Below are 26,356 nucleotides of genomic sequence, written 5' to 3'. Positions count from 1 at the left end.
ACCCAGGCCTTCTGGCTCAGAGGTAGGGATATTACCACTGCCACAAGAACAATATCTATATGACTAGTCCAATACTTAAGTAAATTACAATACAGCAATGGTAGTCTTTCCTGCACTTTTGTTTATTATACAGATTTTAATAAACTTGAAAGGCTCTTACTGGCTTGATTCCAAAATGCCCATGGTTTTATGATTCGGAAGAATAGAAAAGAAGTCTATAGACTAGTGTCAATCTGTATAGATTGTCCAGAATATACCATAGAAATTGGTCATTTATTCTTAAACATTTCCACAAACAAACAATCATTTTCTTCATGTTCATGTCAAGAAACCCTTTATTCGTTTTTAGGCCTCTCTTCTAGAGAAGGGAGTCCCAGCCAATTTTAATTTTTCTCATTGAGTATAATTCTTGACACTGATATCATCTACTAAATCGCCAACAGTTTGACTCTTTTGTACTCTGAGGTGACTATCTCCTCCCTGTTGGACCATTGACAATTAAATAAGATTACAACTTAATGCTTTGTGTCTAACTGACCATTGGAAAATAATTGTCAATACACAATAGATTCAGTGTTTAAAAATAATCACGTGACAGTGCACTTTGAGGACCCTCTAATGTGTAATCCAAACTACTGTCTTTACAGGGGACGTTTACACTTACAATGAATGAACGTTTCAGCATTGATGGAGGATATATTGGTAATTAACACTGATTATCATTAAGACTTGGATTATTTTAGCAAAATGTAATTTTATAACGCTTTTCCTTTGTATCTAAGGTGACTAACATTCTATACAAGCCTATACTATTATATAAACGTTTATAGAAATTTTAATTTATTTAAATTATTTAAATATCCTCCACCTGTGAAGCAGTCTCTTGATTACGGAAGACTTGCTTCCTCTCCAATCTAATTGATTCTGCAATTACTAAAGTCAATACATTGGTAGATTCTGCCAAATGTGGGAGAGGTGGGCCACTTGAAGGATTCAGTAGCTAGGATATTTAGAAGTTTGTGAACTTGGTCCCTTCCCTCAACTTCACCTCCGTATAGTGCCGACAAAGTTGGTGCCTTCCTGGTTAGGCCTTCTTGACTTTGACCAATCACAAACCAGAGCTATCTGTAAATTGGCAGGTCAGTTTGACCTCTTCAAGGATTCATTTCTGATGTCCTTATCGGAGTCCCCTGCCATGACTAAGTTCCCATTAGAATCTAAGAATCACAACTAACATAAATGGTGAAGCATCATTAATTGTCTTTTCTTTTCCTGAAAAGTGTCAACGCAAGCTTTCGTAGGTTAGATCCAAATTTTGGGGTTCTTTCCTGTAAGTTTGGGGTATTTGCAAAATTCCAACATTTTAAATCTATGTTAACTTGATTTGCAGGCATCATTGAATGGATATTAGGTAAAAGGGATGGTATATGGATGAGTTTCCTCACCCGATCTGTATTGGAGAATGCGACCAGGTAATGTGTCTATCATAAATTCTATTGTATTTTGAAGGTAGCTATTTCTCTTCCTAATTTAGATATTCTGTACACCTCCGTGAACTATTTCAGAATTTCGACATCTAGTTTCTATTCTATAGATCTTTCAGCCCAGAAATTATCCCTCAAAGACATTCTGTGGTCCAAATGTTAGTAACAAACTGAGAAATAATTTTTTTTTTTTTTTTGCTTTTCCATATGCCAGATTTTTATTCAAGCTAGAATCTGTAAACTCTCCTTGATTTTGATGGAATGGATTTACCCACGCTAACATTTTTGACTCTATCTTGCAGTTACGCACAAGCCAAGGATCAGTTAGCCAAAACAAAAATGCTAGCACCGGCCTATTATATACTTGGAGGAAACCAGTCTGGTGAAGGTTGTGTAATCACCCGTTCAAGGACAGCTGCTCTGGATATCTGGGAGTAAGTAAATCCAAATGAAATAGGATTTCTATGTTCTGTATTGTAAATGCAGTGGAACATTTGGATCAGAGAGACTTGTTGGAGTTTGATTTTGATTTTTTTATGTACAAACCTAGGCTTGACATTAAGCATGGCATCTGGTATGTGCTAGAAACAAACTATGATCGTTGGAAGGACCCACTGTTTCTGGATAATCGTAGAATTCCTGCCATGAAGTGCATGAATCAAACAACGCAAGCTGTAAGTCTGTCTTTGCTAACTTACACCATTGTGGTCATGGTTGGAAATGTACTTTGCATCTGTCAAGCTCTCTCTCAAAACAGGACAATGTGTACAATCTAAGAGTGTTCTAGCAGACACAGCTATATGTTGTGAAAATTTAAAGAATTTAAAGGCTCTGTGTCTGTATATAGCATTTATAACTAAATGAATGAATTGGCAATTCAAATACAAAGCAATATGTATCTTATATTATCCATTATAGAGATATAGATGCAAGATTTTAAAAATAACTGGTATCTCAGTATTGAAAGGTGTATGACATTTCAGAAGCTGAGAAAAAGTTGGAGAGGCTCTGTTAACTAAAAATATTAGTGCTAGTTATAAATCCGTTTGGATAGAGGTAAGTCTCTTGGAATGATTTACAGGCCCCCTGCTGGTAACTACAATGAATGACAGGTATACATGAAGAAATGATGGGGTCACGAGAGAAAGGTATAGTGGTAATTATGGGCGATTTTTAATGTGCACATAAATTCACTGAATCAGATTGGCAAAGGTAGCTTGGAAGATGAGTTCATTATGAGTTCATTATGTTTTCAGGCTCATGTTGTGCAGCCAATGGGAGAAGGCTGTACATTACCCTAGATAGGGTAATGTACAGTGGGACAGGATTAATGACTTCTCAGTGAAGGCACCCTGAAGTAGTGATGATTGAATGTGATTGCATTTCACATTCATTTTAAGGACGAGAACAGTAGATCTTAAGAGTATTGTTTTAAACTTAATTAGAGCAATTGTGAAGCTCTAAAGAAGGGGTGAGCTTGCCAATGTGACTTGGGAAATTTACATTATGAAAAGAACATAAAAATGAATGGAGTGGCCAACATTTAAGGAGTTATTTCAGAACCTCAGGACATATATTCCAGTGAAAAAGACACTCTGGAGAAGAATGCACTACCAATGGCAAACTGAGGAACTTAAAGATAGAAGATGTGTACAATTCACAAAGGTAAGGAGAGGGTCAGAAGATTGGACAATATTCTTTAGAAAAGCGAAGAATGACTAAAAGAATAAGGATGGAATTGGAGTATGAGAAAAATCTGTCCAGTACTATGAAAATAGGTATAAATAGTAGAAGGAGAAAGTGAGGACTACAGATGCTGGAGATCAGAGCTTAAAAATGTGTTGCTGGAAAAGCGCAGCAGGTCAGGCAGCATCCAAGGAGCAGGAGAATCGACGTTTCGGGCATAAGCCCTTCTGAAGGACTACACATAAATTGTAGAAGGGTAAGTAATCACTGATCCTCAAAAGCAAGTCTGAGGAACTTAAAAAATTGAAGGAAACGGCAGGTGAATTGGACAGATTTTGTCTTTACCTTCACTGTGGTTGATTCAAATAATATCCCAGAAATATATGTGATTCAATATGCGGAGGTGAGGGAGGAACTTAAAACAATGATCACCACCAGGAAAAAAAAGTATTGAGGAAAACTGACAAGACCCCAGACCCTGATGGACTACATCCCAGTGACTTATCGAAAGTGGTTCCTGAGATAGTTTATGTACTAGTTTTAAATTTTCAAAAATTCCTGAGATTCAAGAAATGTCTTATCCAATTGCAAAGTAACAATTTGTTATTAAAAAATGGAGAGAAATACGAAGCAGGAAACTGCAGGGAGTTAACATCTATCATAAGGTTAAAGGTTTAATCTGGGGGATCCAAGATGATAATCAATCTAGGAAGATCACATTGCAGAACTCTGTACCACATCACAAGCAGGACAAAGCCCTAACCCAGCCTACCCAGGTCATCGTGATATTCTAGGACTCTGAAACATTTAGAGTCCTAGAAAGTTTGAGGAAGTCACTTAACTGCGTTCTCACTGTCCAGGGATGTCTAAGAAGGGAGCAGGCTCACTCGAGACCAGGGCCGCTACCCAGCCTACAGGATCCTCAGTTAAAAATCACACAACACCAGGTTATAGTCCAACAGGTTTAATTGGAAGCACACTAGCTTTCGGAGCGACGCTCCTTCATCAGGTGATTGTGGAGGGCTTGATCGTAACACCTGTTACGATCGAGCCCTCCACAGTCACCTGATGAAGGAGCGTCGCTCCGAAAGCTAGTGTGCCTCCAATTAAACCTGTTGGACTATAACCTGGTGTTGTGTGATTTTTAACTTTGTACACCCCAGTCCAACACCGGCATCTCCGATACAGGATCCTCGGACTCGATTTCGTATCAGGCCCTGGTATCGGAGTTCGTGAAATCTCACGAGATGCTAGGTAAGCAAATTGAAGAGAAGCTGGCCCTAATCTCTATTATGCTGCAGAAGCACAAGCTGCAGCTGGGAACCTCAGGAAAAGGTCGGACGAGGTTGAACACAGTGTTACAGTGGTAGAAGCTGAGACTGATTCCTCCAAGGATAGGATCCAGAGCCTGTAGACACAAGTCCATAATTTGCTTGACCAGGTCAATGATCTCGTGAACAGGGGCAGGAGGAAAAATATTCAAATCGTTGTCTCCCTCGCCCTCGCTCTGTCCTGGTGCGGCTCCATAACTATGGAGACAAGCAGAGAATCATGGAAACTTCCAGAGTCTAGAGGAAGACCCTAGTTTACGAAGGTTCTAGGATCATGTTTTTCCAGGACTCCTCAGCAGCGGTGATCGAGAAAAGGAAATCCTATGATGGCATTATGAAAAGACTGAGGAAGATTGGGATCCAGTACTCTCTAAAATACCTGGCGGTGCTTCGGATTACCTTTAATGGATCCGTACACTACTTTGACTGGTCAGAGAAGGCAAGAGACTTTGTGGACAAGTTAACTTAGTCTGAACAATTCAATATGTATAGATAATAGCGCTTTTTGGATTTTTTTTTTAAAATGTGAAGTCCTGTTAGGATTTTCTTTTCCTCCTATTTGTTGGCAATAATCTGGCTTAAATTATGCTCTGGGATGGATGGGGTATTTACTTTAACAACAGGAGATTGGATACTTACTATTCATTTTTAATTTCTTTGTTCACATTGTTATTTTTTTTTGTATTTCTCTTTTTTTGTGTCACTTGTGTTTGTGGTGTGGCTCTAGCTAGGAGGAGAGAAAATGGTTGGGATGGCTAGTCGCCTATTTACAGGCAGTTCAGGTATTTAAATGTCCCGGTTGCTGTGTTGGCAGTGGGAAGATGGGGTTTGGGGTGTGTAGGTACCCCCTTTGGGCGGGGTGGGGGTAGCTCCCCTATCGAGTGCTGTTGGTGCTTTATATATAATGTTTTTTGGGGTTTTTGTTATATATAATCTTTGATAGTTGTGTAGGTTTGTTAACTGTAGCGGTTTTAGTTTGTGTAGTTTTTAGGTTCTGTGGATTTTCTTTTATTAAGGCTCAGCGATTTGTAATTTGAGTTCTTCCTCTCTAGAGTCTAAGTGTTACTGCAGAAGGTTATGGCTAATGATTCTTTTAAATGGCGTCCCTGGAATGTCAAAGGGAGTCACTTGCCAATTAAGAGGAAAAAGGTACTCTTGAGCCTTAGAAAGGAAAAGGTGGATATTGATTTATTGCAGGAGACACACTTGGATGATGGGGAACATTTGAATCTACAGTAGAATGGCTTTGATCGGGTTTACTTTTCATCTTTTTAATACTAGGAGTAGGGGACTGGCCATATTGGTTAGGGAGGAATCTCCCATTTAAGTTACTAGAATGTGTAGATACTCCGCCGCCCCCCAGTCTATCGTACCCTATGTGAATGCTCTCCTTGAGTTTCACTAAGCAAACGTTGAGGACACTGAACGGTTGGTTCAGCTCTTTTATCTAGCATCGTAAGCAGCCGGTTATTAAGTTAGCTAAATTGCAGTTGCCTCATGGACTGGGGGAGGTGGATCTCCCAGACATTAAAAACCATCAACTAGGCTCGCTTTTATCTTATGTGAGTGACTGGGCTTGTGGGGGACCCTCTTGCTAGATATTGAAACTTCTCATGTAAGGTGCCCCCTTACTAGCTTGCTATTCCTGGACAAAACGAGGACAGTTGAGGAATATTGCCACAACCCAATATTTATCAATACTGTTAAAGCATGGAGGACAATGCGGCAGAGTGAAGGCAACATTGTCAAAGCATCTTTTTTTACACCTATAGTAGGGGTATGCCAGGTTTTCAACCTGGGATGTTAGACTCTGGGTTTAAACTGTTGGGCAGCTAGGAGTGTGTCTTGTATGGGTGACTTATTTGAGGGGGATACAATTATGTTATTTGACCAGTTAGCTCAGAAATATGAGCTATCAAGCAGTGAACTCTTTTTTTCATTTGTTTTTCTAATTAGGGATTTCATTCAAAAAAGGGCTACACTTTTAATAATCCCTACAGATCCAAAATAGAGAAGAGGGTGCTCAGTGCTAAGATAATGCTTTCTATCAGCATTCTTTATCATCTGTTGGGGGGCGGCCCTTTTGGATGAGATCGAACGGCTTTGCAGGGAATGGGGGAGGGTTGGGTGTCAAGATCTCCTCAAAGACATGCCAAGATATTTGAGAGAACGCGAGAAAGATCTCCATTTGCAGTAGGACCCACACTTTACAGTTGAAGATTCTCCACAGGGTTCACTTGGTTCCAGATCATTTATGGGAGAAAGTGAGGACTGCAGATGCTGGAGATCAGAGCTTAAAAATCTATTGCTGGAAAAGCGCAGCAGGTCAGACAGCATCAAAGGAGAATGGCTTATGCCCGAAACGTCGATTCTCCTGTTCCTTTGAGAGGATCTTGAGGACAAGGGTGGAGATGGACCTGATTTCTCCTCCTCTTGGCCTTCCCTGTAGATGCGTATAAGAAAGAAACTTTTCAACATCCATACTTTTTGCGCAAGAAAGAGTATTCTATTAGATTGGGTATCTGAAAATCCTCAGTTTGTTGGGTTGGCATAAGATCATTATGGAGCATATCCCTTTGGATTTTCTTACAAGTATGGCAGCCCTTTTTGGACTACCTGGACACAGAGCCAGTATTTTGTCTCACTGAGCCATGTTGTTGTTGTTATCATCATTATTATTATTTTTATTATTAGTTATTATTTGCATATTTGGTTTTTATATATAGATTTATACAATTGTACATGAGTGCAGTTTGGGTTTTTTCTTTGTACTGTGTTGAATTATATTGTTTTAGATTTTTTGATATTACAACAAATACATTTTTCTATAGAAATGTATTTTAATAAACAAGTTTAATCTATTATTGAGGGGTTTATAGCAGGGTACTTAGAAAATCTCAATGCCAATGGCAGAGCCAACATGGTTTTGTGAAAAGGAGAGCAGGCCTTACTCATTTTAAAGTTCTTCAAGGAATTAATGTGAAATGTGGATAAAGTGGAACTGGTGGATGTGGTAAATTTAAATTTCCACAAAGACATCTGATAAAGATAACAGAAACATACATGATATTACTCAAAAGAACTGAGTAAAGGGTAAATGTTTGCATGGTTATGAGCTTGCTTAGCTAACAGGAAATACTAGGCATAAATGGGTTGTTGGTAGAGAACAACACAGGTCAATACTGGGACTTCCACTATTTGCAAACTACGACAATGTGAGAAACGAAGCTCACTCACTTCAAGAATTTCAGTCCGAGACAAGATCTGAAGCAATCCGTATGTTTATTATACTCTTGCAAGCGTGGTGCTTGGAATAGGCACGCAGAGTTTAGCAAGTGCATATCTTATATAGGATTCACTACTCCCAACCCAGTGCCCATTACTATTGTTTATCTCTTGCCTTATCTGGCTTTGTGCATAACAAAGTACAAGTTTTACTTGGCGATTTCACCACATCCTGCTGTGGTCCATTGTGAGGTATATCCTCCTTCACTACTATCTACTTCCCCCACTTGTGACATTTCCTCCCATTCCCCAACCATATTGATCCTTATGACCTTTTAATTGTGGTTTGTTTTTGTTTTTGCAGAAGTGGGCAACAGATGCTTATAACTACTGTTTGTACAAGCATATCTGGCTTAACCTACACCCTCACAGCACCTTATCTATTTGTCTGTAACATCTACCATTGTTTGCAGGCACATTTCATTCTTGTATGCACATTTTAGCTATTACAAAAACAATTATATATTTCCTTCACATAGTTTTCATTCTTGTTGACTCAGCTCTTGGTTGAAACAATTATACACTGGTGTGAGTGCATTTACCTTGCATAAGTAATTATGATTGCAGAAGTAACACTACTTTACCTATATCCCACAACAATGACTTGGACTGAATGTGTGGTTGTTAAATTTGCTGATGACACAAAGGTAATTGGGATAGTAAATTGTACAGAGGACTTGAGGTGTAAAGGATGGGCGGCACGGTGGCACAGTGGTTAGCACTGCTGCCTCACAGCGCCAGAGACCCGGGTTCAATTCCCGACTCAGGCGACTGACTGTGTGGAGTTTGCACATTCTCCCCGTGTCTGCGTGGGTTTCCTCCGGGTGCTCCGGTTTCCTCCCACAGTCACAAAGATGTGCGGGTCAGGTGAATTGGCCATGCTAAATTGCCCGTAGTGTTAGGTTAAAGGGGTAAATGTAGGGGTATGGGTGGGTTGCGCTTCGGCGGGTCGGTGTGGACTTGTTGGGCCGAAGGGCCTGTTTCCACACTGTCAGTAATCTAATCTAATCTAATCTAATATCTGTAGTGGGTGAGCAAAAAAATTATCAGATGCAGTATGGTGTGGAACATGTGAATTTGTTCACCTTGGCAGGATGATTAGAGAACCGCATATTATTTAAATGAAGAGAAATTGTAAAACTGAGGTAGACAGAGGTCTGGGAATTCTGGTACATTGATTGCCAAAAGGATCATATGCAGATATGGCTGTTTTAGTTCATTGCAAGGGGAGTGGAATTTAAAAATAGCTATATTTTAAGGTTGAACAGGGCATTGTTGAGACCACATCAGAGGTACTCTGTACAGTTGTGTTCTTTGAAGGACACAATAGCATTAAAACAGATCAGAGTAGATTCACATTACATATTTCTTGGATAAGGTGCTAGTCTCATGAGGAAAAGTTAGCAAGGCTGGCTTTATATATTAGAAGAATGAGGGGTGGGATTCTGAGGAAACTCGACAAGATGGATTCTAAGAAGATGCTTCCCCTTGTTGTAGAGAATAGAACTAATTGATCATTCTGAAAAATGTGGAGTCTCCCATTTTAAGATAGACCTGAGGATCTTTTTCCTTCCTGAGGTTTGACTTTCTTCAGAGCTCTCTTCCCAAGAGAATGGTGAAGACAGGATCATTTTTAAAAATCCAGGCAGGCAGATTGACTCATTTGTTAGGGCTACGATCAAATTACACACAAACTCCAAGTTCCTGCCCTTGTTGCACTATGTTATCAACTAGTGAAGCAGGCTAATGGAGCCGAATAGTCTACACTCACATGTAATTGTTAGCTTCTGTGTATGTCAACTCAGGTTAAGAAATCTAAATGCAAATATAAATAATCCAGCTTGGTTTTCATTTTCACTGATGAAACTTGACTGTTTATATGGCTGCTTGGCACATAGTAAGCTGATATTATTAAAATATTCAGTAAAATTATTTAAAAATTGACATTTTGTTGTTTGCAAAGTTACATAAATTTCTAATTTTCTGGGCAGCATTAATATTTTTTGAAAACTTATTCCATCATTTGATAGTGACATCTGACAACAGAGAATTTTGTCTTTTTTGAAGATGTAGTAAATGTCGATTATAAATTGGACAGTTTTGTGTTAGTGCAGTTTGCTTACTGAAAGTATAATGAGATGCATGTCTTATTCCTTGTCTTTCAGAATATTTCTGTAGAAACTATTTATGATGTTTTGTCAACAAAGCCTGTTCTCAATAAGGTGAGTGTAAATTGAATTGTTCCATTTTAGATGGTCTGTCTTCTCTCTCTCTCTCTCTTTTTAGTGCAGAGGTACAATGTGCTCAGCCAATTTGGGAATTATACTGTTTAATATTGGTAGATTCCAGTCATTTTGTTAATCTCTAGTCCTTTTTAGATTTTCTTTCTCCTCATTTATTGCTGTTTTAACGGTGTTCCAGATTGATAAAGAAACAAGTCTATGATTCTCCTATTAGTATTCCTTAATTCCAGTTTTACTTAGCAAGAAGTATTTCACCAGTACACAGTCTTTGAATTGACTAAAGTGTGTGTATATGGGAAAATGTGATTTTATATATTTATATGCAGTAGGACAAACTTCATGGCTTAGCATGTGTTCAAGAAAGCCCTGAATGAATCCTAGTATCAAAAATCTAAACAGTGAGGAAGAGAGAATACAGATTCAAACTAGTCGAAGATAAGATCCTTGACACTGATCAATGCCCAAAACAAACTTCTGAATAAAACTCTGGATTCTTCTTTTAAATGAATGGATAGGGCTATGGCAAATCTGACTTTTTATTAATAGGGATTCTCTGAGAGATTTCTCCTTATGTGTGAAATATGCTTGCACTACTTGAATCAACAGTCTTTGAAATTATGATTTGACTTTTTTATTTTTGCTATATGAACATGAATTTATATTGTGTATCGAAAGTATTTGGACTCAACCTAGGAAATTCGAGAGATTTTCTAATAATATTTGCATTTCACAGTTGACTACATATACTACCTTGATGGAAATCTCTGAAGGAACATTTGAATCATATTTACGTGATTGTCCAAACCCATGTATGCCATGGTAGACATCTATGCAAGGCGGTACTGTGGAATTTAACAGCTGGATCTGAATATGGACAAGCAGTTCAAGCTGCATATATGCTTCTTACGGAGTGTATTAATTTCTGATGGCACTGAATTTCTGTAATGTGCAAAACGATTTAGGCTTTCATATTGGCTTTTGTTATACAGATTTTCATGCTTAGCTAAATATTTGAAATTTAAATATATGGACTAAATGTGAAAAATTCTTGTCTAATAGGTTAGTTCAGTAATTTCAAACCTAGCAAGAAGCACTTTAATGATTATGCTGAGCAGAAAGTTCTATTGATATCCTTTTCTTACTAATCAGCAATTTATTTGGCACTGGTAAAACTAAGCATTGTTTATTCAGATTTCTGTTCTTAAAATTGTCTTTAATTGTTAATTTGATGTAGACAGGACCAAAAGACAAATATTTCAGTCCTCTTTTGACCATACAGTGTACACTTTAGTGAATGTTTGGAGTTTGTCATTTTGCTAAACAACCTGCTTGGATTCTAGTTTGTCAAACAAGTTTGTTACCAAAACACATTATGTACAAGATTAGTGTGTTGTATCTGACCATTAAAGCTGATGGATAAATCTATTGATTAAAACTACTTCAGTTCATATTTTCCATTTTTTAATAGTTACTAATATTTATTTTATAATGCAAATCACACAGTAGTTCCTAACTCTGGCTGTCCATTTTTGCCAACATCACCTAACTTCACCCTTGTCTCAGTTCATCTGACAAAACCCTCAATTATGTTTTTGTTATGACCTTGCATTTCCACCTCACTTCTAACTTCTCTCACACACTCTGCTTCCACTTTGTCCCCTCCATATGTAACACACAAACTCCATCATCCAAAATTCTATCTAAACTCTATGTAAGTCTCATTTCCCTATTGCCTCTCGGCTCACTGACCAACATCGACTCCTACCTTTGTGGATCTGTCACTCCCAAGTTTGTGTCTCATTTAATCTGGATATTTGCAATCCTTTAAATAAGGTCTGTGATGCTTCCCCAGTTTTAGTTACTGTAACAATGGTTGCTGTGCCTTTGTATGTGTGGCCCTGAACTCTGGAATACCCTTCTAACATCTCTCTGCCTATCAACCTTGTTTCTTTCTTTGAGGTGCCTTTAAACCTACAAGGTGGACCAATGCTTTGGCCATTTGCCCTAATATCCGTCTGAGGGGTGAAATATCATACTTTTGTCTTAGAAATCTTTGATGAAGCATTGAACCATAAGTTATTGCAATTGTTCAGAGGCTAGTCTCCAGGTTGTTAGGCAGCTGGTTACAAAAATCAAAGGTTGTCTAAACAAATTAGAATGTTAGACTAAATTAGCAAATAAAAAAGGGTAACTCAGTCCTCCCTTCACAAACCATAGTGATTGTTATTACATTCAATTTGTTTGAGAATTTGAGTTGATCCAAGCTGCTTTAATCAGCAACTTCAATTATTGCACATGTCAATGCAGGCTGGTATGTAGCTTAGAATTATTTATTAATATGTATGTTCCTCGACATCTCCATGTTCAAAGTTGAAGGGATGGGATATTCTGTTGTTGACCTAGAGTTCTTCCAGTCTATCCTCCACTAACCTGAATCTTTCAGTCTGGGTATAATTCCCTACTTCTAAGTTTGTGAGAAGATTTGTAGCTCGGGTGCTCGTTGTTGTGGTTCTGTTCGCCGAGCTGGAAGTTTGTGTTGCAAACGTTTCGTCCCCTGTCTAGGTGACATCCTCAGTGCTTGGGAGCCTCCTGTGAAGCGCTTCTGTGGTGTTTCCTCCGGCATTTATAGTGGCCTGTCCCTGCCGCTTCCGGTTGTCAGTTTCAGCTGTCCGCTGTAGTGGCTGGTATATTGGGTCCAGCTCGATGTGTTTGTTGATGGAGTTTGTGGATGAGTGCCATGCTTCTAGGAATTCCCTGGCTGTTCTTTATTTGGCTTGCCCTATGATGGTAGTGTTGTCCCAGTCGAATTCATGTTGCTTGTCATCTACGTGTGTGGCTACTAGGGATAGCTGGTCGTGTCGTTTCGTGGCTAGTTGATGTTCGTGGATGCGGATCGTTAGCTGTCTTCCTGTTTGTCCTATTTAGTGTTTTGTGCAGTCCTTGCATGGGATTTTGTACACTACATTAGTTTTGCTCATGCTGGGTATCGGGTCCTTCGTTCTGGTGAGTTGTTGTCTGAGGGTGGCTGTTGGTTTGTGTGCTGTTATAAGTCCTAGTGGTCCGAGCAACCCAAAGGACTAGCCACACTACCATACATCAGGAGCATTTCAGAACTGACAGCCAGACTACTACGACCACTAGGACTTACAAGTGGGGAGGATTCCATCACACTCCTGACTTGTGCCTTGTTGATGGTGGAAAGACTTTGGAGTATCAGGTGAGTTACTTGCTGCAATATCCTTAGTGTCTGACCTGCTCTTATAGCCAATGTGTTTATGTGGTGAGTCCAGTTGAGTCTCTAGTCAATGGTAACCCAAGTATGTTGAAAGGGGGGGATTCAGTGATGGTAATACCATTGAATCAAGGGACAGTGGTTAGAGTGTCTCTTATTGGTGACGATCATTGTCTGGCATTTGTGTGGCATGAATGTTACTTGCCACTTGTCAGCCCAAGCCTGGGTATTGTCCAGATCTTGTTGCATTTGAGCACGGACTGCTTCGGTATCTGAGGAGTCATGAATGGTGCTGAACACTGTGCAATCATCGGCGAACATCCCCACTTCTCACCTTATAACAGAGGGAAGGTCATTGATGAAGCAGCTGAAGATTGTTGGGCTCTAGGACACTACACTGAGCAACTCCTGCAGAAATGAGATGACTGACCTCCACAATAACAACCATCTTCCTTTGTGCCAGATATGACTCTGTCCAGTATATTGTTTGCCCCAGATACTCATCGATTCTAATTTTGCCAGGGTTCCTTGATGCCATACTCAGTCAAATGAGGCCTTGACGTCAAGGGCTGTCACTCTCCCCTTACCTCCGGAATTCAGCTCTTTTGTCTGTGTTTGAACGAAAGCTATAATGAGATCAGGAGATTAGTGACCCAGACCCAAACTGGGTGTCACTGAGCAGGTTGTTGTTGAGCAAGTGCTGCTTGATAGCACTGTTGATGACCCCTTCCATAACTTTATTGATGATGGAGAGTAAACTGATTGGGTGGTAATTGGCCGCGTTGGATTTGTCCTGATTATTTTTTATTTGAGTTCAAATAAGGTAGCTACTTGCAAGAAACAGACCATGATAGATCAACAGACATTAAAAGATATCAAAAGGTTTGGCTGCAACCAAACTGTCGTTGATTTAATCATACTGGGAGTCTTATTGGACTGTGGAATGCAACTCCTGAGGCCGAAGGAAATAAGTCTTTGTCTCACCCCAACATGGCTCAGGTTACAGAGTTGGAATGACACTAAATGACCTTCACCAGTAGCTCAGAACCAGAGGTCACTATTTGTAAGAATGTTGGGTATGCCATTTAGAACTGAGATGAGGAGAAATTTCTTCACCCAGAGTGTGGTGAACCTGTGAAATTATCTGTCGCAGAAAGAGCTTGAGGCTAAAACATGGAATGTTTTCGAGAAGGATTTAGATGTAGTTCCTAACGATAAAGGGACTAAGCAGGAACAGGATAATACTTTGGTTGATCAGCCATAATTCAAATGAATGATTGGAGCAGGCTTAAAAGGCCAAATGTCCCTGCTCCTATTTTCTATGTTCTAAAGGTGTTAACTCGGACTATTTCCAAGTAAGAGATGACAATCCCTTGGAATTAAGGATTAAAATTGGAAATTTCAGTTCTCCTTGGCACAGTTTCACTTCTGTAATGTGTTTCTTCTGTGAGACAATTTCAGAGTTAGAAGAAAGAATATGTTGTCTGAACTAGCAGCATTCAAGGAATCCCCAGATATTGAAGGGTGAGAAACGTCCACATTGTCTTCACTACTACTATTTCTAGACTTCACAAAGTGTTGCTTAAACCAACTTAACTTTATTCATAGACACTGCTCATTCTTACCTGGTTAGATCAGGCACAACTGAGGCCCTCACTGTTATAAATTAAAGATAAAGTACTGAAATATTTGAATTAAAATGGTTTTTCTATTCTTAAACTGATGCTAGGACTACAACTATCGACTTCAGAGATGCAGCCCTCTTCCTTTAGATCAACTACAATCACTTTTCTCATACACCAGTCATTGAAGGACTTTAACTCAAATTGAATGGCCTCAGAATATTGCTAAGGCAAAACCTGATCAGAGCTGCTTTGTTGGCAAGGACACTACTGTCAGCTCTCCTTTTGTCTCCATTCTTACTGCTCGTTCTATTTTTTAAACTGAATTTCCTGACAGTAGAATATTGCCAGCTCTGATTTGATATATTTTTGGAGGGTTTGTCAAATGGCCTCCCATTGTCTGCCCCATTGACTGATCTTTCATTCCATCTCCAATATTCAGGAGAAACTGGGTAATTTCACTACAAGTACTTAAATGAATGTTAACACCTTACATGCGTTTAAGGTGAATCAAGATGAAGTGCAATGAGGAGAAAGGAAAGGAAAGATACGCTAATTGGGGTCAGAAGAATCATAACACATAGAGGCTAATGTGAACTACTAATCCTAAACTCCTAACCCCAAAAATTCATGATACCCTGCATACTACAAAGCTTTGGAGAAAGTGAGCGGTGTAGATGCTGGAGAGTCAAGAGTCAAAAAATGTGCACAGTGAGTCAGGCAGCATCTGAGGAGCAGGAGAGTCTGGGCATAAGCCCTACATCAGGACTGTGGATGCGGAAGGGCGCTGAGAAATAAATAGGAACATGTGGTTCAGAAAAGATTTACAAGGATGTTGCCAGGGTTGGAGGATTTGAGCTATAGGGAGAGACTGAACAGGCTGGGGCTGTTTTCCCTGGAGCATCGGAGGCTGAGGGGTGATCTTATAGAGGTTTACAAAATTATGAGGGGCATGGATAGGGTAAATCAGCAAAGTCTTTTCCCTGGGGTCGGGGAGTCCAGAACTAGAGGGCATAGGTTTAGGGTGAGAGAGGAAAGATATAAAAGAGACCTATGGGGCAACCTTTTCAAGCAGAGGGTGGTACATGTATGGAATGAGCTGCCAGAGGAAGTGGTGGAGGTTAGTACAATTGCAACATTTAAGAGGCATTTAGATGGGTATATGAATAGGAAGGGTTTGGAGGGATATGGGCTGGGTGCTGGCAGGTGGGACTAGATTGGGTTGGGATATCTGGTCAGCATGGACGGGTTGAACCGAAGGGTCTGTTTCCATGCTGTACATGTTTCCATTGACTCTAAGTAAATCATTAATGATGGGGAAATTAATGGAACTGAAGAGTGCCCAAGCCTAGGATCTGATCATTTCCATTGAGGAGTATTAAAGGAGACAGTATAGCACATTGCTGATGCCCTAACTGTAATCTTTCAGAGTTCCCTGTGTTCAGGAGTTGTACCTCTGGACTGGAAATTTGCTCATGTCATTCTGGTCTTTAACAATGTTGCCATAGGGAATCCAGGGAATTATAGACCAGTTAGCCTAACATCTGTGGTGTTGAAGTTGTTGGAGTCTATAACCTAGAGATAGGGCAACTGATCACCTCGAAAATTTTCAATTAATCAGTAATTTGGGTCATGAAGGGAGGTTATGCCTGACAAATCTCAGAGTTTTTTGAAGATAGAGTGGTGGACAGAGGTAAGTCAATGGATGTTATTTATATGGTCTTCCAGAAGATTTTCATAAAATCAAGAGATTGCTTGCTAAAGTGGAACTGAGGGCAAATTACTGACATGGATAGGGAACTGGTTGAGTGGCAGGAAACAGAGTTGGAATAATAGGGAAGTACTCAAAGTGCATAGGGGAATCCCAAAGGGATGTGGTGGGCCTCAATTATTCACAATATTTATTAACAACTTGGATAATGGCATAAAAAGTCAAATATCCAAATTTTTTGATGCCACAAAATTGAGCAACATTATGGACAGTGCTGATGACAGCATAATATTACAGCAGCTTACTGATAAAATGGGTGACTGGGCGTAGCTGTGGTAGGTGGATTTTAATACAAGCAAGTGTGAAGTTATCCATTTTGGACCAAAAATGGATAGATCAGGGATCTTTCAGAAGGTGCAAAGTTAAGTACAGTGGATGTCTAACGATTGGGTTTCAGGTAGATAACTCTTTAAAAAGGCATGAACAGGTACAGAAAATATTTAAGACTAATGGAATACTGGACTGCATGTCTAAAGGGCTGGAGTATAAGGATATAGACATTTTGCTGCAGGTATACAAAACCCTAGTTAAACTGCACTTGGAGCACTTTGAGGTGACCACACCTTAGGAAGGCTATTTCAGCCCTGAAGAGAGTTCAATGCACATTTACAAGAATGATATCTGGATTTCACGGGCTATGCTTTTGGGAGGGATTGGACAAATTAGATCTTTATTTTCAAGAATTTAGAAGATTACAAGATGATCTAATCGAGATCTTCAGGATATTGACAGGGAGAGATAAGGTAGATAAAGATAAACTATTTCCACTGGTTGAAGATTCTAGTACTAGGGGCATAGTCTAAGAATTAAGGCCAGAAGATTCAGGAGAGATATTATAAAGCACTTCTACATGTAAAGAGTAGTGGAGATTTGTCACCCTCTTCGAGAAGGCAGCTAGCATAATCAAACACCCCTTCCAGCCCGGTTATAATCTCGCCTCCCACCTCTCCCCGGTTATAATCTCCCCTCCCATCCCGGTTATAATCTTGCCTCCCACTCGTCCCCAGTTATAATCTCCCTCTCATCCTGGTTATAATCTCCCTTCCCATCCCCCAGTTATAATCTCCCCTTCCCATCCCCTGGTTATAATCTCCCCATCCATTCGAATTATAATCTCGCCTTCCACCCCGATTTACCAGACTGATTGCTGGGATGGCAGGGCTGACATGAGCAAAGACTGGATCAACTGGGCTTGTACTGACTGAATTTAGAAGAATGAAGGGAGATCTCATAGAAACATATAAGAAAGATCCTGATGGGATAGGCTAGGGAGAATGTTACTGATGTTGGGAAGTCCAGAACTAGGGATCACAGTATAAGAATAAGGGGTAAGCCATTCAGGACGGAGACGAGTTGTGAACCCATGGAATTCTCTCTCACAGAAAGCCTTTGGGGCTAGTTCATTAGAAAAATTCAAGATGGAGCTGGACATGGCCCTTGTGGCTAAAGGAATCAAGAGGTATGGAGAGATTGTGGAATTTGGAAACTGAAATTGCATGACCAGCCAGGATTGTATTGGATGATGATGATACATGCTGAAGGGCCTGCTCCAGCACCTATGTTCTATGTTTCAATAAGGGCAACTTTTTATTTAGTGCCCTGAATGTCATAAAATATTCCAAAGTGTTCCACAGGAGAGTTAGCAGACAAATTTGACAATGAAGCAATAGGTGACCAACAGGCTAGTCAAAGAGGTACATCTTAAGGAACTACTTAAAGGAGAAAATTGCGATATAGAAAGGCAATGAGATTAGATTAGATTAGATTACTTACAGTGTGGAAACAGGCCCTTTGGCCCAATGAATCCACACCGACCCTCCGAAGAACAACCCACCCAGACCCATTCCCCTACATTTACCCCTTCACCTAACACTCCAGGTAATTTAGCATAGCCAATTCACCTAACCTGCACATTTTTGGACTGTGGGAGGAAACTGGAGCGAGGTTTAGGGAAGAAGTACAGGAGCTTGAAGCCTTCGCAGCTGGAAGCATGGACACTAATACCTGTTTAGGCTCCTCACACATTGTATGCTATGCCCTGAATGATGTGCAGAATTCTGTCCTAAGGCAGCCAGCAGTGACATTTTATTAATACATCACTCTGGAGCTCCAAAGCCCTTTCCTGAAATACTGCTGAATATAAATGAATATGAAAATTCCACATCAGAGACCAATAGATTTTTGTTCAGCAAGGATATCAAGGTTTATGAAATCTAGGCAGGCATATGGATTTGTTACAGATCAACCGTGGGTGGCACATGCTAAGTTTTTGAGATGCCTTTATAAGACGATATCTTTAAATGAACAGATGTGATGGCTGTTAATTGACTAAAGATATCAAACATGCAACCTGCCAGATGACACCACTGTGCTGTGCTCCCTCCTGTCAAATTAACTACATCCACCTTTCTGACAATATTATTTTTAATAATAAGAAACACAAAATATCCAGGGACCAGGCTTTCAAACTCAGTAGCTGTGTACATATATAGTTCCATGTTGCGTTCCTTCAGAACACTGATTGTTAATTAGTGTCCAGGCTATCAGCCTAATAAGAAATATTGGCGGCCCACAGAGGAGATATTTTTTCTGAACATAAGCACATCTGTTCACTTTGTTTTGTTCAGTGATTTTTTTCACCTTTAATTATTTTCCCTGCAAATATGACTGGGAATAGTTTTGTTTCCTTTTTTTTAGTTTACTGAACGTGGCATGGGAAAAGAATATAACAACTGATATATTTAAATGTAGTAATTAATAACCCAGCTGCTTGTGCTGAGTGGCAGTTATGCACTGATTTACATTTAGAAATTTCTACTTAAGAAGGAATATAGTGCCCCCTCCTGAAAAATTTGTGATCATGCAGTCTGGAAATGTCTAAAAATCTGGGTGACAAACTAGAATGGCATGCTTTTGAGCACCAATATGAGATCACCGCATGAAGGACACAGGATTGATTCCAGAACCTGCCAAGTTTCCTACCTCAAGAATGCTGTCATCAGGAGACACCAAGGTGAAAATGTATTCCTGCATCTGAGGGGAAAAATATTTGTTTGCATTTTACCACTTCTTTTCCTTTTGATCAATTGACCCTGACAGCTCACTATTTATCTCACCCTCAATAATGGTGTGTCAGCTGGGAAGTTGAGAAATGAAAGGTACATACTGTCTCCTGGGAGGCAACAACAACTTTGAAAAATGTTCCTGCTTTCGGAACAAACAGGGAATTGCACCCAAATTCCTCCTGAAATTACACTTGTTTTGTTACAGTTCACATTTTTACCAAAAGTCACTTGAACGTAAAATCTCAGGAGCTGGAGTGTAATAGTAAATAATTTTTAAGTTAAAATGTGGTAACGTGATGAAGTTTTATGAATACAACAACCATTCACATAGGGCTGCATTACAGCCTTCTGCCATGCGTGTTGGTCAGATAATGGTCACAGTCAAATAACTTCCCACAGGTTGCCCCTTTGTTGAAGATAAATGGACTATCTTGCTCCAAGTATTGGAGCCAACAAGCCTCAGTCAGAAGGAAACAGGACAAGGAGGGTTTGCTTGCTCTGAGTGCTACCCTTCAAGCACTATTAAAAGGAAAACTGAACAAACGGTTTCAAATAACCTGCAAAAGCCAAGATTTCACTACCCAGAGTTGACTATCGAACTATCAACTCTTCATGAACAACTAACCCAAAGAAACCGATCAATATATCTTTTGATGTTTCTCTTTTCTTGGACTGACTTGCTCTTCTTAAACTGGGTCTGATATGTTATTCTTTCTTTTCATATTTAATAAACTCTCTTTTGTTAACCTCTTAGATTAATCCAAGAAAGCCTTGGTAATTTGGCCAGATTTTAAATTGGTTTGATTCTGTTTATTGTTATAACACAAGGTAAACCCTTCTGCTAATTTAACCCAGCCACACAGAAAAGATTCACCCCGTGCTGTTAAAATTCGAGAGGCAAAGAACTATCACAAAAGTCACGATTTAAAGTAACAATTAGCAACTTTTTTTTTTAAGTCTAACTGATTAACTAGCAACTATTTACAAATTCTTTCTCTAAACCTGTCTTTTACCTTCCTCTCTAAAATACTGGTCTGATAAAAATCCCAATTACAATTTATAAAAAATATAATCACATTTCAAAACCAATCAGCTTGCCGAATGTCCTCTGTAGATTTTCCTCTGTCTTCTTTTCTTCATCTTAGAGATTCTCCTTCCTAGGTCGTTGATAGATCAAGGTCCCTTTAAGAGAGCAGATCTTTTTACAAGCAGTCTTTCTAGTGGTTGGTGCTTGGCAGTTCTCTTTGCTACTCTGGGTAACTGTTCCAAAATGTCTGACATTTATACCCGAAAACATCAGCTCCTTTCATTGTTTTTAATATTGTCAAAATATCAAATTCAAACTTGATTGGAGTTTGGTATCTTGGGATATAATTTAAACTGATTGGCCAAATTTGGATTTGTTTTTGTCTCATAGCAACCCAGCCAGTGCTAGTTGTTCTGATCAAGCATTACATGGTTACCTTGTTCCAGACTCTCTGTGCCTCTTTAAGTCTTTGCTAGCTGTTCAACTCTCTTAAAGGTACAGTGCCCCTTTCAGCTTCATGACAATATGGAAAGACTTTCATATGAGGAGAGGTTGAGTAAGTTAGTATTGTACTCTTTGGAGTTTAGAAGAATGAGAGAGAGCCTTGTTGTAACATAAGATTATCAGGGGGCTTGACAGGATTGATGTGAAGTGGTTGTACGCCCTTCTGGTACTAAAGGGCATAATCTCAGTATAAGGAGTTGCCCATTTAAGACACAGAGATGAGGAAGAACATTTTCTCAAAGGGTAGTAAATATATGGAATTCTTTACCACAGAGGGCTGTGAAGGTGGGGTATTTAGTATATTGAATGCTGAGATAGACATTTTTAATTGGTGAAGGAATTAAGGATTAAGGAGAAAAGACAAGAAAGTGAAGCTGAGTGGAGCGATGATCAGATCAGCCACAATCTCATTGTAGACCCACTCGCCTGAATGCTTTACTTCTTCTCCCATGTATTATAGTCTTATTCCCTCCTCAAAGGTTGCCTAATTTTTCATTGTCTAATATAATACCTGTGTTAAGGAGGGAGGGAGGCAGACAACAGGAAACTATAGGCTGATTAGCCTGACCTCAGTTGTTGTAAAATGTTAGACCATTATTCAGGATGAGATTGTTGAGGACTTGGAAGTGCATGGTAAAGTAGGGTTGAGTCAGCATGACTTCATCAAGGGGAGATCATGTCTGACAAACTGGTTAGAATTCTTTGGGAAGGTAATGAACAAGTTCGATAAAGGTGAGCCAGTGGATGTGATCTATTTGCATTTCCTGAAGATCTTTGACAAGGTGCTGCATAGGAGGCTGCTAAAAAAGATAAGAGCCCATGGTGACAGTGCAAGATACTGGCATGGATAGAGGATTGGCTGACTGACAGAAGACAAAAAGTGTGGAAAAAGGGGTCTTTTACAGGATAGCAGCCACTGATTAGTGAAGTTCCGCATGGTTCAGTGTTGGGACCACAGCCATTCACATTATACATTAACGACCTGGACAAAGACGGCATTGTTGCTAATTTTGTAGATGACACAAAAATAGGTGGAGGGACAGTGAGTGCAAAGGAAGTGAGGAGGTTGCAGAAGTACATGGACAGGCTGGGAGAGTGGGAAAAGAAGTAGCAGAATACAATGTGGTAATGTGTGAGATTATGCACTTTGGTATGAAAAAGAGAAGCAGAGACTATTTTCTAAACAGGGAAAGACTTTGGAAATCTGAAGGACAAATGGAGTGTTTATTTTAGATGCTCTTAAGATTAACATGCAGGTTCAGTTCGCAATTCAGAAGGCAAGTGCAATGTTAGCCTTCATTTTAAGAGGTCTCGAACAGAAGAGTAGAGATGTACTGCCGAGGTTTTATAAAGCTCTGATCAGATCACGTTTGGAATATCGTGAGCAGTTTACGGCACTGTATCTAAGGAAGGACATGCAGCGTTGGAGGAGATCCACAAGAGCTTTACAACAATAATCCCAGGGATGAAGTGCTTATCGTATGAGAAGCAGTTAGGACTTTGGGTCTGTACCCTATGGAATTTAGAAGGATTAAGGAGGACATCATTGAAATTATAGAATTCCCTGGATAGAGTGGGCATGGAGATGATGTTTCCACTGGTATGAGAGACTAGTACCTGAGGGCACAGCCTCAGAGTGAAGGGATGACCCTTTACACCTGAGATGAGGAGGAATTTCTTCACCCAGATGGTGATTAATCTGTGAAACTCATTGCTACAGAAGGCTATGGAAGCTAAGGCATTGAGTGTATTTTAAACAGATATAGATATGTTCTTGAGTAGTAAGAGGATAAAGGGTTACAGGTAGAAGGTAGGGGATGGGGTTGAGAAACATATCAGCCATGATCAAATTTTGCTCCAAATCTTATGGTCTTTCCTTCTTACTGACATTCATCATTCACACCACTCGAAGTTTTGACATCATTTCTACAGTGCTGTTCTCAGAATTGGGCACAACACTCCAGGTGAGAATATTCACTTAATGTGTAGCAAAACTTCTTTGCTTTTCTACTCCATGCCTCTATTCATGAAAGTCAAATGCCAAGATCAGCTGTGCTTCTTAAAATTGGCCTTAACAGCTTTTCCTGGCACTTAAAGATATTTATGCAAAATCCCAGCTTCTTATATTTTTTATTAAAGTTACATCATTTTGTAAAAAGTATTCTATAATCCCCTTTGATGTCTTCTGTCAGTTCTCTTAACTCCTATGCTGGATATAAATTGCAACTTAGTTCTAATTTGCCTCAATTCTAAGACTAAATCTAAGATTTCCCACATTCTCCAAGCTATACAACACTTGGATCTGAGCTTCCCTACCATATCTTTATTGAACTCAAAATACTCACTAAAGTAGAAAATAAGTTTTTTTTTTAAAAAGAAAGCTAGAACTTTTCTCTATCTTTCTTTAAGTAGCTTTAAAGTGGGTGAGAAAAACAATTTATTGAGAAAAACAATTTGCTGCCCAATCAGCTATCTGTTTTGTGTTGATGTCACCTGTCAGGTTTTTTATTGTTGGCAGGGGTCCTGCAGAGTTCAATTGGGTTTGGGTTTCAACATCAGTTCTGTTGCTATCGTTCAACTCCCACTTTTGGTTTGATTACTCTTCCTCAAGTATTAATTAGTTGCCTGAGGAATCACAGTAAAATGTTCACCATTTGTACCCATTTCAGTAATTCACTAAGGAGAGGCAGCTTCTGCATGTAATTGCACAATTTAGTTGTGGTGTGATTGACTTGAATCATTTCACTTGTGATTCGATTCTCTACTTGCTCCTCCTTTAATCAGCTGCTTCCATTAATTTATTGACATGACGGGTAATGGTTGTGTTCGAGATCATGAATTGGATTTTTAAAACTTTTTACTTTTTGTCTAGCTGTTTTATCTTAGATCGTAGAGGGAAGTTATTTACCTTAGTTTGTAGACATTTTGGCTTTGTGTTGTACAGATTGTATCAAATTGTTTCTTCACATTTGCTTTTTACTTGGTTTTTGAGATAATACTGGGCTTATGTTTCTTACTTTAGATTTTCACTCTCTCCAATGAATTACTGTTTGTGACTAACCCACTAAAAATACAGGTTACTTTTATTAAGAAACATGAGACTTGGCATATTGTTATTGAAGTATGGGATCCATGTTAACAGATTTTAAACATCTTTATTCCTATTATGGTCTAAAAATGGGGTTTATATAGTATCCTAATACTTATGGGTTTTTATAAGCATAAAGCTGGAGAAGAAATGTGATTTTGATACTTCAAGCTTTGGTTTTAAGAATGCGGATCACTTGAGCCTTGATTTTTTTTTAAGACTTGAGATTGGGAGGAAGATAAACTTACAAGATAATACATGGCTTGGAAAGGGTGGACGCTAGGAAATTGTTTCCGTTAGGCGAGGAGACTAGGACCCGTGGACACAGCCTTAGAATTAGAGGGGGTAAATTCGGAACAGAAATGCGGAGACATTTCTTCAGTCAGAGAGTGGTGGGCCTATGGAATTCATTGCCGCAGAGTGCAGTGGAGGCCGGGATTCTAAATTTCTTCAAGGCAGAGATTGATAAATTCTTGATGTCACAAGGAATTAAGGGCTACGGGGAGAATGCGGGTAAGTGGAGTTGAAATGCCCATCAGCCATGATTCAATGGCGGAGTGGACTCGATGGGCCGAATGGCCTTACTTCCACTCCTATGTCTTATGGAAGAAAAATCTCTTTGAAGATTAGATGTTTGGCGAGAACACTTAAGTTCCTCAATTACTTCAGTTCCAAATATGCTACTGTACATAATATGTACTATAAAATTTTGTTTTAATGAATATTGTTTCAGAAGTTAAAATTTTTCTGGGTCCCCTCACTTGATTTTCTTAGAACTGTAAACACAGACTAAGTTGTCCCATACACAATTCTTGACCTGATGACCCTCTATATTATTTCACTCTATCAACACGTAAAGGTAGCTAAAACTACTTTTCCCAATCAAATCACCTTTTGCTCTTTAATAGTTCTTACAGACAAAGAATATACTATCGCCAAACAATTCCTGGAGAAATTTGAACTTTATGGGGCTTGAGCATTACAGGCAAGGATAACATTTGTCTGTACCTAGCAAGTAAACTTTTGTCTACTTGCAAGTAAACTTGTGCAAACTTTGACTTAAAGTTAATATTCTATATGTGATGACATATTGCAAGAACTGGATTACTGATCTATACTAGATCAACTATATCCCATGTGACAGGTAGACTATTTGCTTTTAAAGGATTCCTGGTACAAAGATTTCCAATCACTTCTAATAATGATCCTTATTGGATAAACATTGACAGCACTTCAGAATAGAGCTTGGAGGTTAGAGTCATACAGCAGTCTTTTTGGACCATGTTCCCAAACCAAAATAGTCCAACTGGCCTAAGTTTACCTCAGTTGAAACTTTATTGCTGGAACAGCACAGCAGGTCAGGCAGCATCCAGGGAACAGGAGATTCGACGTTTCGGGCACAGGCCCTTCTTCAGGAATCCTGAAGAAGGGCCTGTGCCCGAAACGTCGAATCTCCTGTTCCCTGGATGCTGCCTGACCTGCTGTGCTGTTCCAGCAATAAAGTTTCAACTTTGATCTCCAGCATCTGCAGACCTCACTTTCTCCTCTAAGTTTACCTCATCCTTCTGAACCTTTTCTTATTCCTGTATTCTCCAATTGTCTTAATGTTATAACTGCACTTACATCCACCACTTCCTCTGGCAGTTCATTCCACACAAATCACTGTTTCTATGAAAACATTGCCCATCTTGTCCTCCTCAAAACTTTCACTGTGAAAATATGACCCTGACCCCCACCCCCAACTTTAAACTCTCCCATGTTAGGAAAAAGACCTTTTGCTATTCACCTTACATATGCCCCTCCTGATTTTATGAACTCTGTTCCAGTGATAAAAAGTCCCAGCCTAGTCTTATAACTCAAACCCTTAATTCCCATCAAAGGCCTAGTTAACCTTTTCTGAACACTCTCCAATTTAATATCCTTCCTATAGCAGGGTGACTAGAACTGCACACAGTACTTGAGGCTTCAGCAAGGTCCTATACGATCTCAACATGATATCCCAACTCCATACTCAAAAA

General features: G+C 39.4%; 1 protein-coding gene across 2 annotated transcripts in view; it reads left to right on the top strand.

Moving 5' to 3' along the window:
* Positions 1 to 11,467, top strand: part of asah1b (N-acylsphingosine amidohydrolase 1b) — a 40,465-nt gene extending 28,998 nt beyond the window's left edge. For both annotated transcript variants that reach the window (XM_043689892.2, XM_043689886.2), the window contains 6 exons: positions 648 to 702; positions 1,391 to 1,472; positions 1,787 to 1,918; positions 2,035 to 2,158; positions 9,952 to 10,008; positions 10,763 to 11,467. In XM_043689892.2, the coding sequence (XP_043545827.1) occupies positions 648 to 702; positions 1,391 to 1,472; positions 1,787 to 1,918; positions 2,035 to 2,158; positions 9,952 to 10,008; positions 10,763 to 10,852 (540 nt within the window). In that variant the 3' untranslated portion in view covers positions 10,853 to 11,467. The remainder of the gene's footprint in view (positions 1 to 647; positions 703 to 1,390; positions 1,473 to 1,786; positions 1,919 to 2,034; positions 2,159 to 9,951; positions 10,009 to 10,762) is intronic.
* Positions 11,468 to 26,356: the final 14,889 nt, after the last annotated feature.

The sequence above is a fragment of the Chiloscyllium plagiosum genome, unplaced genomic scaffold (genome assembly GCF_037043375.1).
Source record: "Chiloscyllium plagiosum isolate Xiang-an unplaced genomic scaffold, Cpla_swu_hap1 HiC_scaffold_1, whole genome shotgun sequence".
Classification (NCBI taxonomy): Eukaryota; Metazoa; Chordata; class Chondrichthyes; order Orectolobiformes; family Hemiscylliidae; genus Chiloscyllium; species Chiloscyllium plagiosum.
This window is presented reverse-complemented; position numbering and strand designations above follow the sequence as displayed.